The sequence below is a fragment of the Ciconia boyciana genome, chromosome 4 (genome assembly GCF_034638445.1).
Source record: "Ciconia boyciana chromosome 4, ASM3463844v1, whole genome shotgun sequence".
Taxonomy (NCBI): Eukaryota; Metazoa; Chordata; class Aves; order Ciconiiformes; family Ciconiidae; genus Ciconia; species Ciconia boyciana.
This window is the reverse complement of record NC_132937.1, coordinates 85799015-85812011: the sequence shown is the minus strand read 5'-3', so window position 1 is coordinate 85812011 and position 12997 is coordinate 85799015. Positions and strand designations below refer to the sequence as shown.

Here is a 12997-nt window from a genome sequence, read left to right as displayed (position 1 = left end):
GGTCTCTGAAAGACGGCTCCAACCTGGACTTACCAGTGGCTCAGGCTGCTCCATCGCTGCTGGGGAGGGGGCACTGAAACTCCATCCACACCACAACATTTTGACCTTAAAAACGCACACGTCTCTGAAAGTTCGCTTTCAACACAGGCACCAAAATGAGTTATTTTCAGCAGGACTCAAGCAGCTCTGGGCCTGGTTCATTTGACGTGGAGTAACTATATTTTCCTTTACCTACTTTCCTGAAAGAGCTCATCAAAAGACAGGTTTTTGAAATATGCTCAAACATAAACTAACAGAATCGGATTATTCACAGACAGAATGGCAGATAATGCTTTCTCTTCAGATACTGCTGGACAGACTGACAGCAGCCCTCCTTCCTCCTGCCTCCTTTTTAACAGCCCCGCAAACTAATTTTCCTTCCTTAGATGTGAGTCTCCGCTGAAGAGGAGTCCAACACCAGGCTACAGACTGCCCTAGCAGGGACCCTCTGCCCATTCCTTCCATTGATGTTGTTTCACTGCTCAGAAAAATAATTTGAGACTCACTGGGGCAGAGACAGAGCAACACGAGGAGCCCAAATTTAGAGCCTCACAGTAAAGACATAGAGCTGGGCAGGTAGAGACTGTGCTTCTGTTATTTTAAGCAGTCACTGGATAAGCACAAAGCTTTCGGAAGCTGTATCTCAAAAAGGCTGCTTTAGATGGCTTCTAAAGCCATCCAGCCTCAGCTCTCAGAAGCGCACAGAGCTGATGAACCTAGGTCCCCAATTTCACTCTAGCAATCAAAAATCTAAATGTTGGCCACCAATGCTCCCAAGCTTTCCGATGCACCCATGTGTTTCATTTTATCAAGCCCTTTCATGGGGCTGAACTACTGATTAAGTCAGCAAAAAACCTGCAGCTTCTATTAAGGTGCTGCTATGATTTGAAGAAGTCCTGCTGAATATTAATCATCTTACAGAGGAAGAAAATGCCTCTGCTCCTCTGTATATTTTCGAGGAGCCCTTTTGATTTACTGCACAGGATTATATATGGCAGCAGTTTGGACTGTGTTTTGCATAGGACATGGACACAACTAACTCCTGTGACCGGTACGCTTAGCAGGGAAAATTAGTCAGATCCACAGTGTTCTCACCACGGAGCCAACCTTCAGCTACTACAGCTAATCATTAACACAGTTTAGCTCTGGACCTCAAGCTGAAGGCTTATACTGACAAGGGCACTGTATTATTTTTTACCTCTCATGGTAGGAAGTGTGGTTTCCCCCAGGTGACTTTCTTTAACATCGCCAATTGGAGGCTATATTTTGTTGAAGACAGAGCTTTTAATGTTACTCAAATAGAAAAGAGAAGCCAAACATTATCCACTTCTAAAAAGTTTCCATAAGCCACAGCATGGCTGGGAGCATTGGTAACACACAGTTAGATGGATGATGGACTCTGATCCAAATGTGCTGCCTGCTCCACAGCAGCCCTGCAGCAGGGCTGCCTGTTTCCAAAAGGACAGGTAGAAGCCCAGCAACTGAAAGCACTTGCCCTCCTGAAACAAGAATATGCTGGAGCGTGAAAGCTTTCACCCCTATACCATTTTACAGTTGTCAACTCCTGTGCTCATCCCCAAGAAATAAGAGAAATAACGGGACAGAGAACAGGCCAGAAAATGGAAATTATGAGATTTCCATGTCTTCTTTTCCCTAAGGACTAAACCACAGTGCCAGCATTCATGGGGTTCCAGTCTCAAAGTTAATACCCCATTCAGCAACCGCAATAACGTGTACAATATTTGGTCAGCCTACAAATAGTGCTGCACTCAACATAAGAAAGCAATTAGTCATAGCTTGATAAGGAGGTAAAAGAGAAGAAAATCTTGCCAAGTAGCAATCATATTTTATGCCTGTGTTTGATATGCATTTATATGCCCATATCTCTGTCCAGACACTTGCACTTTAGATGTGCTTAAAGGGGGAATTCTAAGGAAAAGCCATAAGTATGGTTAAAGAAAAACATTTCTTAATACAGTAATCTAGAGGAAATATATGCCTAAGGGACACATTTTCTGAAAAAAGATTTCCTGAACCATATGCTGCAAATACATGGAGAACTTCTTCGTAACGGAAAGCTAAGGCTTTGTGAAGATATTAATGCGTACCAGATGGTCGTTAGGTAGAGAAGGGTTTCACACAAACGCAAGAAATCAGTCTATTCGCTCTGTTACTAATGTGTTAGTCTAGTATACACTGAGAAACAACCATATTTCCACACATAACTGAGATAAACTTTCTTCCATTTGATTTTGAGGAAGCAGGGCAGGAGCAGATTAGACCTTAACAGCCTGTCCCACTTGTGTTAGAGCTGTATTCTGCAAACACTTACTACTGGGCAGTGGCTGCTCCTGTAAGCAGAGCAGCCACTGTGTCCTGTAAGTGCCTGAATAGCCAGTCCCATGGGGTGAATTTCACCTCTGAGCAGAGTGGCACCACAAATGTATGAGCTAGTTAAGTTTCTCTCATAAACAGAGAAAGGACTGAAGTGGCAGGCAACCCAGTCCTGGCTCTCTCACACACAGCCATTATTAAACCTTTACAATGTGCCGTATAGTTTGCAACACGTAGTGGGCTTTTTTTTTCCATTACACCATTTTTACCACTCCGACTGTGTAAATAGGCTTCACTGCAATTTAAAGAGGCTTTAGCATATCTGAGATGTGACCAGTACCTCTATGTTAATATCGGTTAATACCTAAACATCTAAAAATACAATACTGCCTTTGTTTTAAAACAATCCATCTGAAAAACTGCAGACACGGTGCTTTTCAAACTTCTTTGTTTAAAGCAAACATGTAAAAACCAAAATAGACACACTTTAAAAAAATCTGTTTTAGGTGCTTCTATTATTTGCAAAAACTTTTCATTTGGAGTGCTGTAATCAAGTAACACAAGGAGAATAAAAGCACTCAGTGTCTGTGGGCATGGGTAATGATTCAGAAGGGCTGCACTTCTGTAACTACAGCTCGTTCTGAAGTGCACTTGTAAAATATAAGGAGGTTTTTTTCAGGTTTAAAACAAAGACAGGGATTCAATACGTATTTGATAGTTGCTCTAATATGCACAAGTCATTAGGATCTCAGAGGTTAAGATGTCTGCACACTATCCTATTAACAGCTATAGCAACCTAATTAGACAATTAGAGGGAAAGGCTAAATCAATACTACAGAGGGAGAAAGGACTATGGCTAGGGGGTAAAATAAGGGCCCAGTTCACTAAGAATTGATGTTTCCAAAGGTAATTGAAGCTGCTTACAATTTTGCAGAGGAATCTAGCCTAATCTCCTTGTTTAAATATGTGGCTCTTGCATCATTTCCTTCTGACCTTCTGCAGCCAGAACTTCAGCTTGCTATCTCCTCCTTGGGTGTCAAAGAGATGCACTTGAACAGTCACCTGTGTGGACTTTGCACTTTACTTGTTTACAACTGATCACATATGACTGTCCCAGAAAAGGGAGCCCATCCGCCAAAGTGAGGAGGAGGCTGATGCCAAGAATACAGAGATTAAAGGCCTTGGTTCTCCTTTCATTCATGCTGCTACAGATTGGCAGTAAGTCCGTTGAAGTGAGCTGATTTATAGTGGAGTAAATCAAGGGAATCAGGCCTTAAGACTTCTTTTGCAACTGGAGTTTCAGATGCCTTCAGATATATTTAGCCCAGTGGATCCAAAAGCACCCTGAGCATTCACTTGGTTGGCATTCTGGTATATCCCAGTGTTCTGAGATTTAATCTATTATGAAATACCATTTACTTATGCATTTAACTGTACTCAATAACATTAAAATGCACCATTTATAAAATTTTAGTTTTCTCAAGAAAGAAAATGTCTCAAAGCATTCACTACAGTTAGCAAACATGAGCATGTTTACTGAGCCTGGTTTACTACCTCATGCTGGAATTTTTTTACACTCTTCATGTGGAAGATCAATAGAGGTGACTAGCACATTTCCTTTCGTATTTTGCCATGGTAGGTGAAAAGAAACACTGGGTATATCAGAATGGGTATTTCAACTAAACCCATGAAAGGAAGAGCTGGTTTCCCTAGAGACCATGTTATCAGGATGTACCTGAGGAGTGTCAATGAAATCATCTGCAAAGGACAGGGCATGAATGGGAACCAATGTTAGTGCTGGCTCAGCATTTCTCCATTGCATCTGGCAGTAGGGTCCTACTTGAAGAGCTAGGTTAATTCACGGAATCTGTCTTTGGGCTTGACATGATGGGACAGCAGAATGGACTCCTTTTGTAACCTGTACTCCCTGGGAGTGCAGCTTTTTTCACTCTGCTGCTCACTTGAACCATTTTTATGCTTTCTCTGTCAGATTAAAGTATCAGCTGTTGCTAAAGTCCCTACTAATATGGCAGCTGACAGGATCCAGAACCACAGCCTCACAGCTATAACTGTGCAGCCTACGAATGCACTTAGAAGCAGGAAACCTAGGACATTTCTGGCACATCAGCACTACACCCAAGGCCATTTTCTCTTTCTTTACATTCAGCAGTACGGATTTTATTATTACTGTTCTCTAATTACTACTCTGTGCGTTGGAAATATAGCAATTTTAAAATGAAAGGAAGTACAAGCTGTATATGCAGATGAGACCATGACTCTTTGCACATTACGAAGTCTCAACTTGTCTTTAAATTTTTATATTCCCTTCACTGGTTTTCATTATCATACTTTCAAACAAGTTTCACCTGCACATTTTTCATTTCCTGGTAATAAACAACATGGGGAATCCGATTTTATTTTTACAAATGTTGAACAGTATTACTGTGCCTCCAGTTATTTATATTCTGCTGTACTGAGTTGTCATTGGTTCTGCTTTGTACCTACATATTTTGCAGGCACGAGATGAAGGGAACAATTAGATGTTCATCACAACTGCATGCTAACCTACCTCTTGCTACATTCAGCCAAACATATGGTGAATTTGCCCTAGCTCTGATGAACTGCTAGTCTTATACAGCCTGAAAGCAACTTCACAAGCAAGCTCCCATCCCACATGGGAATTTGCCATTGACCTCACCGGGAGCAATACCACACATCCTCTTAGCTTGTGAGTACTTGTCTTTGTTCAGGATGTCTGTAAAGAGAAACTATTGCAATATAAGTGTAGGTTTGAATGTGACTATTTATTCTGCAATAATTCTTCATGAAGATATTTATCCTGCACTCCAAGTACCAGCGTAATCGACTTCCAAATATACAGAACAAAGTGGTGGAAAGTACTGTAAGCACAGATTAACAGCTGCCTCATGGGAAACTGCTACTCTAGGCTTGCAGAAATGCTCCTCTTCAGCTCAGGTCATTTAATTTGCTATGTAAATCCCATTTTTTACAGACCAGGCACCATTCAGGCATTAAGATACTGCAAGCATGGACAACATAAATGACTCATCCTAAAAGTGACAGGAACTTCCAGGAATCGAGGCATAACCCAGTCTCAGCTGACATGGGTAACAGGTTAATTTTCCTTATGAGAGATCTTTCTGCAACTCAGGGACAGTTCTGCTCCTTTCCCTAAGGTATCTCTGACTGGGTGCTGTAGCAGTCATGACACCAGCCTGGACGACTCATGAGTGGGATGTGAGCTGCTATCTTGTTTTTCCTGGCAAAGAGGTAAGATGCATCACTATACCCAAGTGTTCCTTTGTCTGAGTGTTCAGATGAAGCATGCTCTTAATCATGTCTGCTGGCGAGCCATTAAAATAGGCCATATCTGACTTTAATTCAATGGAGACAGTTTTGAGGGAGGACTAGAAAAGAGGGATTGAAAATCAAGAGGTATGACTTAATCCTAGTTGTGATTAGTGAATCAGGCCCTCAAAAACAAAGTAAAAAAGGTTAATGGCTATTTGAGCACAGGAACTACTAGCTAACACAAGGATCTGGGGAGAATTTTTAAAAACACCCATGAACTGACCATACACTGTGTTGTAAGACATTTCATGATCAGGTGAAGCAGTTGAAATGTCTATGAACAAAATAAATTGGGAAGAAACATTAAATAAAACAAAAGTATGAAAATACTTAAAAGCTTAGTAAAAAGTGATTCCTCCAAAATGGATTTGCTGTCAGTAAATAATGAAACTAAGAACTTCCTTACCATTCAGGGCTACGAAGGAATCTGAAAGACAAATAACAGGGGAAAAATCATTATTTCTCTCTCGTTTTTTCTTTTTAATAGTTTGCTGCTAGCTACCTTCTATGCTTCAGCTGATATTTATATGTATGTGATTAGTAGTATCCTAAGGACCCAGGCAAAACTAATATTCAGACATACCCAAAAACAACGTCTGGTTTTGAAAGTGTTCATGATCAGCTGTGTACAAGGGATACCAAGTGGGAAGGCCAGTGTCCTGCCTGCCATGGCTTTCTTTGCAAGATCAAGTCCTAATCTAATGCAAGGCACTACAAGTGATGCAGCCAGCAACGTGAGTCAATGAGGACAAAACTCACGTGACCCAATACCACATGAAGTAATAAGATCAGCTGGGTTAGCAGGGAGTGAAATCTACCCCTGTGCAGTGTCAAGGTTCAATGCACCATTCAGGGCTAAAGAGGGATTTAAGCAGGGTATGGGCTTTGTCGCTCTCTGCACAGGAGCAGATCTCTCTCCATGAGCACAATGTGCTGTTTCTGAATAATTTCCTGCCCTTCTTTTATATTTAACTGATATCAGGTACACTCCACTCCTGTCTAACCTATTTGCTCAAGGAGAGCAGAACTGGCTGAAAAGGGCAAAGTTGCACCAGCTGGGAACTGACCTGATTTTGGTGCTAACTCATTTTACAGGGAGCACAGGAGGAACTATGTGTACACCTCCTTCAAAAAACTTAGAGACAGCCTATGTAACCCTATCTTAGGGCAGAGGCAGAGGGAGGTGTAGCTGAGATGGAGGGCATGCAGAGGCTGAAATCCTTGTACTCCTTCAAGCACAATGATCACAGTAATAAATAGCTCTTGAACAAGGATGCACAAGGCATGAGAAGGCTCTGGCTTTCTCCAAAGCAGCTGGCCTGCACTGTATCCCACGGCACACTCTCACCCTCCGTTATTTTGCTTTGTATTCCAGAAGTAATGACTCTCTCACTGTGCATTACTTCCTCAGCTTCAGCAGTTTTATTGCATCTACAAGCATCAGTGCAAATTGCACCAAAAAGAATGTGATTCTTGATTTCATAAGGTTTATAAATAATATTTGGGGCTCAGAATTAAACCAACCTTGGCAAGAACATTTGGAACGAGAGCTGTCCTGAACACAGATGTTGGTATTCCTGAAGGCTCAGAAATCAGCATGCAAGGTTTCTTTGCATGCGGTGCAAGCTGTGCACTTTTAAGCACCTCAGTGCAAAACGTAAATGTTTAAAGACTGTGTTTAAGCTTCCAACTCATGCCATCAGTACCTAAGGTTTACCGTTAAAATTTCTTAGGCAGGGTCAGTAGTGCCCGACCCTTAATACCACTATGTTGTCCAGCCTGTGTGTAAAATCTGCTAAGATTCACAAACTAAGTAGTTCCCACTTCTTGATCCAGATCCAAAGCTGAAGATATATTCCACTATCTCCCTTTCCTTTATGGGAATGTAGTCCAAGTCACAGTCTACACCAAGAAACCAAGCTGCTCCTGTACATAAACAACCCAACCACCATGGCTAATGAAGACAATGAATACCCAATTCATTATGCCATTGCTATAATCAATACCCTCTGGACCTGAGGTTTTCTCACTACATAACTGCTTTGAAGTCCAGTGTTTGTATAAACCACACCAACTGGGCTATTTTCTTTAAATACATTTAAAAAACCATTCCTCTTCTGAACCTGCATGACTAGCCGCAGTTGCTGTCCCTGTTGTGGCTTACATTGCTACAAAAGAACACCCAACAGGTAATGGTGATTTGAGGCATTCAGAAGGATGCTGTGACACATGGTAAATAGAGGGTAAAAGCTTTGCTTACTTTGGCAGTCACCCAGGCCATCTGTATTGCCATGTTCTACGTCCTGTTCAAATGCCAGTCTAAATAATAGAAAGAAACAAACCAGTATGAATAACAACAGTCACAGGCACTACCAGAAATAAATTATCACATGTGCAACTGAAATAAAGCCCTGCCATGAAACTGGCCATTTCTTTGGAACTTCCACACAAAGGCTAAAAAATTGCAACATAGACATTCGAGTTATTCGTCGTTGCTTAATGATTTCTTGGCTTCTGATGATGTTTTGACTTTTCATTATTACTTTTTTAAAATCCACTGCATGCCTCATTGTCAAGGGAGGCAAATATATTCATATTTTTTAAACTGTTAAGTCTATAATATATGACATTATCAGGAGCAATTATGATCCTACCTTAACTTGTCCATATAGTAGACAAGGTGCACCGATACTTTGACGTGAGAAGGAAGCTAACCCATTGGGTAGGTACTGTGCTGGGGGAAGACAACCTGCTTTTCAGCAATCATTTATGTACTGCACTGGACAAGGCTGCAAGGCGTGTGTTCCAGTCCACAGAAGGCATTCCACCAAACTCAAGGGGCTCTAACGAAAAACACTCACAGGCTTTTCTAGCTGACATGCCCAGTTTACGCTCCTAACCTCTGCCCGTGCTTTTGGATAACTAGTGAAGCTGTTCTTCCAAGTTCCTGTACAATCAAAGGTGAATGACAAGAGCCTTAGAAAACCACCAACACAAGCCCTTGCCTACGTTATAGTTAGGATCGTGCCCTTGAGGCATAATTACCCTTGCAGGCACCTCATTCCCAACTCCATGTTCATAAAACTCCTGCTCAACTGTCACCTGCTCCAGGAGGGCACCTAAGATCTCTGCCTCCTGTTGGCTAGTTTAGAAGTTAACCAGACATCTTCACAGCTGATCTGGATCCTCCTCCTAAGGGCTATGTCTGCTCGCCTCTGGACTGCTCTGGACAGCACTGCAAGCTGCGCTGCCTCTGTCTCGATGGATCTATTGATAAACACAGGAGCTGCTTTTAAGAGTACGGTACAGAAGTCCCCTACGGCTTGCCATGGAAGTGCAAAAAGACTCAAGCACCTTGGGAATGCTGAGAAAACCTGATACGGACACAGGTGCATTTTAACATTATTCTACCAAATGTCCAGTCAGGAATAGTCCACACTCTCGTAGTAAAGCATATATAGACAGATACAGCTATAGCATCCCCAGTGGACAAACAATTTGAATTGAAATATCAAATTAAGAACATAACACAAGCACAGGGATCATAACTCATCCATTATACACTGATGACCTATACAGAAGCAGGGTTAAGCAGGGCTGGCTGTGGGGCTATCGAGGTATGTGATGTTTGCGCTACACGTACACCACTACCTTGAGGAAGCATAGCTGTACCTCAGAGAGGGCAATCGTGAGGTGTGTCAGACATGGCCAAGAAATGAGAGGTCTGAAGTGGGTCTGCTCCCTGCAAGGAGGCTTTAGTAACCACATTTAAACAAACCCCCACAGACCTTCATTATTACAAAATAATTAAATTCTACTGTTAAGCAAGGGGAGATCCAGCACTTCTCTGAATCTGCTTTAAGCTCTTACTGTGTTCTGTGATTCCTCTTAGTAATGCACAGTAAATTAGAAGGACTGGTTTTGTTTTCAGTGGACAAATTGCTTCAGTAATTTAATTTGGATTCTATTGCCTCTTTAATCAGCTGTGATGGCTCCAGTGTGGGCTGGTCCAGACATACCCATCCAGTTCCCTCCTTTCAACAACACGCGGACCTTAGTACAGCTCTTTCATTTTCTTCTTCCTCCTCTTTCAGCAGTTACCAATCAGCTGAGAGTTCACATCAAAAAAATTTGTGAGACATTTCAGTGGTGAATGCAAATAAGGTAGAAACAAACACTTCCCACATTTTTCCTTCCCTAAGAGCCCCATGTTTCAAATAGCTCTGCCCAAGACCGCCCGGCGCCACCGCCAGAGCTTCACGGCCCATCCAGCCAGAGCCCTTACTCACTTGGAGCCAAGGACCAGCTGCATGCACGCCCCACTCTCCTTCACCCATCCACAGTAGGGGTCTCTGGACGCTATGCAGGCCCTTGAGAAAGAAGAGCATAAGGTGGCATTCATGAGTGCTCCTGCCTTCCCCACGCCCGGTGCATGGGCTTCCGACAGCCACCAGAAAACACGTACTTTTTGCATTTGCCGTGACGCTCACAACGTCCCAGGGGAACCTTGATGACACAGGTGGAGAAGGCGACGTACAGGGCGCTGCTGGGCTTGTCAAGCTGCATGCCCACTATCCGCTTGTCCTCCACACTGTCGTAGCTGCACCTGATTTGAAAAAATGTGAGATAAGGTTATAAATGAGTTCTGCTGGGAAACCAGATGAAAACTTAATGATTCCTCAAGCTGAAAAAAAAACCAACCCAAAAACCTAGCACAATGAAACCCTGAGAAAGGTAGATTTGAACAAGCCAAGGAAAAAGAACACACAATAGCCACTAAAAACACTGATAGACATATAAGCGAGTATTAAAAATGCACGGGACAGGGGAATAAGAAGTGGAGAGAGCTGGCACACCAGACAAGCTTTCTGAGGGCCCTTCACTTTTTGTGTTTATTCTTCTCCAGCACTCAAACTAGCTGAAATGTCTGCATGATTATGGCCCACTTCAAAACCCCCTTAGGCGTATTTGAGGAAGGCTGAAATACAGGAAATTTCCCTTGGAGAGCAGCTTGCTTGTTGTTGAGTTATTTGGAGAGGAATCAGGTTTTTTATAGGATTAGAAAATTAATCTTCCTTTGCAGAATTTCACTGTTAATTATCCATCAACTGCTGCATAGGATGGGCTACTTTCTACACTGAATAAAATACTGAATAAAAAATATCTTATTGCAATGTAGAGACTGATAAGCAGACATCCCTTCCCCAAACAATTTAAAATTACTCAAAAAACTTGGCATCTCTAACCACTTCCCTTTTCGTAGGACAACCTACTCTCTGGGAAATCAGAAGTTCAAAGTTGCCCATACATGAGTACAAAGAATCAGATACACACTTTTCAGGATTGTAAATGTTCATCTCCTCCAGGAAAAGGCTATCATTTAGGAAACCACTGTTTCCTGTCCGTGCCAAGAACTTCAGGATGATTCCCTTCTCTGAGCCCAAGAAAACCACAGTGTAGTTCTGATATGGCCCAGCAGCAGAGTCCACGGCAATTTTTGTCAGGCGGTATCTAGAATAACAACACAGCATTTTGCATCACTTGGAATTAGATTGCCATTTATTTTATCACTTTTTCCACTTCAGATAACTGCGTGGTAGCCTTCTAGCAATGACAGAACATATTTAAGCACTCTTCCTAGCTGAATAACCCCATAAGTCAACACAGACTGTATCAGTTTGGCTCCCCAAATGGTGGGGAATTTTTGTGCATTTGTCTGCACATCCATATGTCCAATAGCTAGCAGAAGTGTTTGCAGAAAGCTGAAGGGGTACTAAGAGTCTGAGGCCATTTAGGAATTATTCTTCCAATCAAAAACAAAGTACTAGCCTGGTGACTTCTTCAGGCAGGGAAAGAAAATCAGCACAGTGATATTTTTGATTAATTTCAAGCTCTGTCACATTAAAAGCAGCAATAATGATAACTGATCTGCATTCAACTTTTTGGGCAGGAAAAGCTGTACGAGTGCAATAGTGAGACACTAAACACCATTTTACCTCACTAAAAATAATCACACAACCACCACTAAGCGAGTTCAGTGCTGACATGATACTGAATCTTGGAATGACAGAATTTATTGAAAATGAATACTGGTGATTTGGTACCCATTATCTGGTAGTGGTGATCAAAGGAAAGTGCTCTGCAGAGCTTACTGCTTTCGTCTTTGGCTGGAGGTACAGAACCTGACATAAAAACCTGAGAGAAGATACATTACTAAAACTAAGTCAGACCCTTCCAGAGCTAAACACTGCCCGGCACAAAACTCTACCCTTTTACGGAGGAAGAGAGGAAAACACAGCAAAAGTTAGTCACATTATTCTGTTCACAACTGGAGGGTAGATAAGTAGTATAGTGACCACAACAGAGTGTGGGAATGCATTTTGATAGGAAGGGGATGGTATATTTGAGGCTTGCTGATTTATGAGTCTTTGTTCAAATCTCTTCATTATTATTTTTCTCTTGTTGCCATAGAAAGGATACAGATTATGTGATTACTTCTGCCTGTACACTTCTGTAAACATTAAAACATACCAGTATATATCCCGACAAGACATCTTCATATCCTGTGAACGTATCCTGGCAGGCACGTTTATATCCTGTGTACATATCCCTGGGCTGTCTGCTGATCCTTGCCCAAAGTTTTCTACAGAGCTGTCTCATACAGCTACAGAGCTGTCTGACCCATAAGCCAACAGACGGGTCAACCTTCCCCACACAGCATTTCCTCCAACATCCCGTTTCAGCACAGCATGGTTGGAAGGAACTGAGGTTTCTTCCTATCTTGAAAGCTGCTCAGGGAGTTCTGTGGCATTTGCTCAGTGCTGCCATCATTCTTAGCTGGATTCATGCCCAGCACACCGAGGATATTTACAGAGTTTGAGAGTATTCTGAGCAAGACTATTAGCACAACTTGACAGCTACGATGAGGACAAGAGTCCACTAGGAGGTACGTACCTGACCATCGTTCTCAGGAACCAGGGTCGATTGACAATGGAAGGTACAGCCTCGTCCATCAGTGGATGTGTTTTGATGAAGTTCAGGGTATCATCCGGGAACTCGTTAGAGGTTACATATTTTTCTAATGATGTAGCGCCAGCACAGCAACCAGGCCTAAATAAAACAAGAAGGTAAAGCCAGAACACTTATTTGATGCCTAGTGCAAACATCCTTTTGTAATGAGGCCCTCAGTGAAATCTGATGTGCATTACAAAGGTTTAAATGGAGAATTGAGAAGTCTGGTGGACTTGTTCAA

At 42.2% G+C, this 12997-nt stretch overlaps 1 protein-coding gene across 6 annotated transcripts in view; it reads right to left on the bottom strand.

The window, feature by feature from the left end:
* Positions 1-12997, bottom strand: part of SEMA6A (semaphorin 6A) — a 116793-nt gene that overhangs the window by 28171 nt on the left and 75625 nt on the right. For 3 of the 6 annotated variants that reach the window (XM_072860455.1, XM_072860459.1, XM_072860456.1), the window contains exons 12-17: positions 12700-12855; positions 11080-11256; positions 10211-10351; positions 10035-10115; positions 8006-8064; positions 6152-6172 (exon numbers count right to left, since the gene is read on the bottom strand). In XM_072860455.1, the coding sequence (XP_072716556.1) occupies positions 6152-6172; positions 8006-8064; positions 10035-10115; positions 10211-10351; positions 11080-11256; positions 12700-12855 (635 nt within the window). The remainder of the gene's footprint in view (positions 1-6151; positions 6173-8005; positions 8065-10034; positions 10116-10210; positions 10352-11079; positions 11257-12699; positions 12856-12997) is intronic. The other 3 variants (XM_072860457.1, XM_072860460.1, XM_072860458.1) reach the window with 2 other exon arrangements.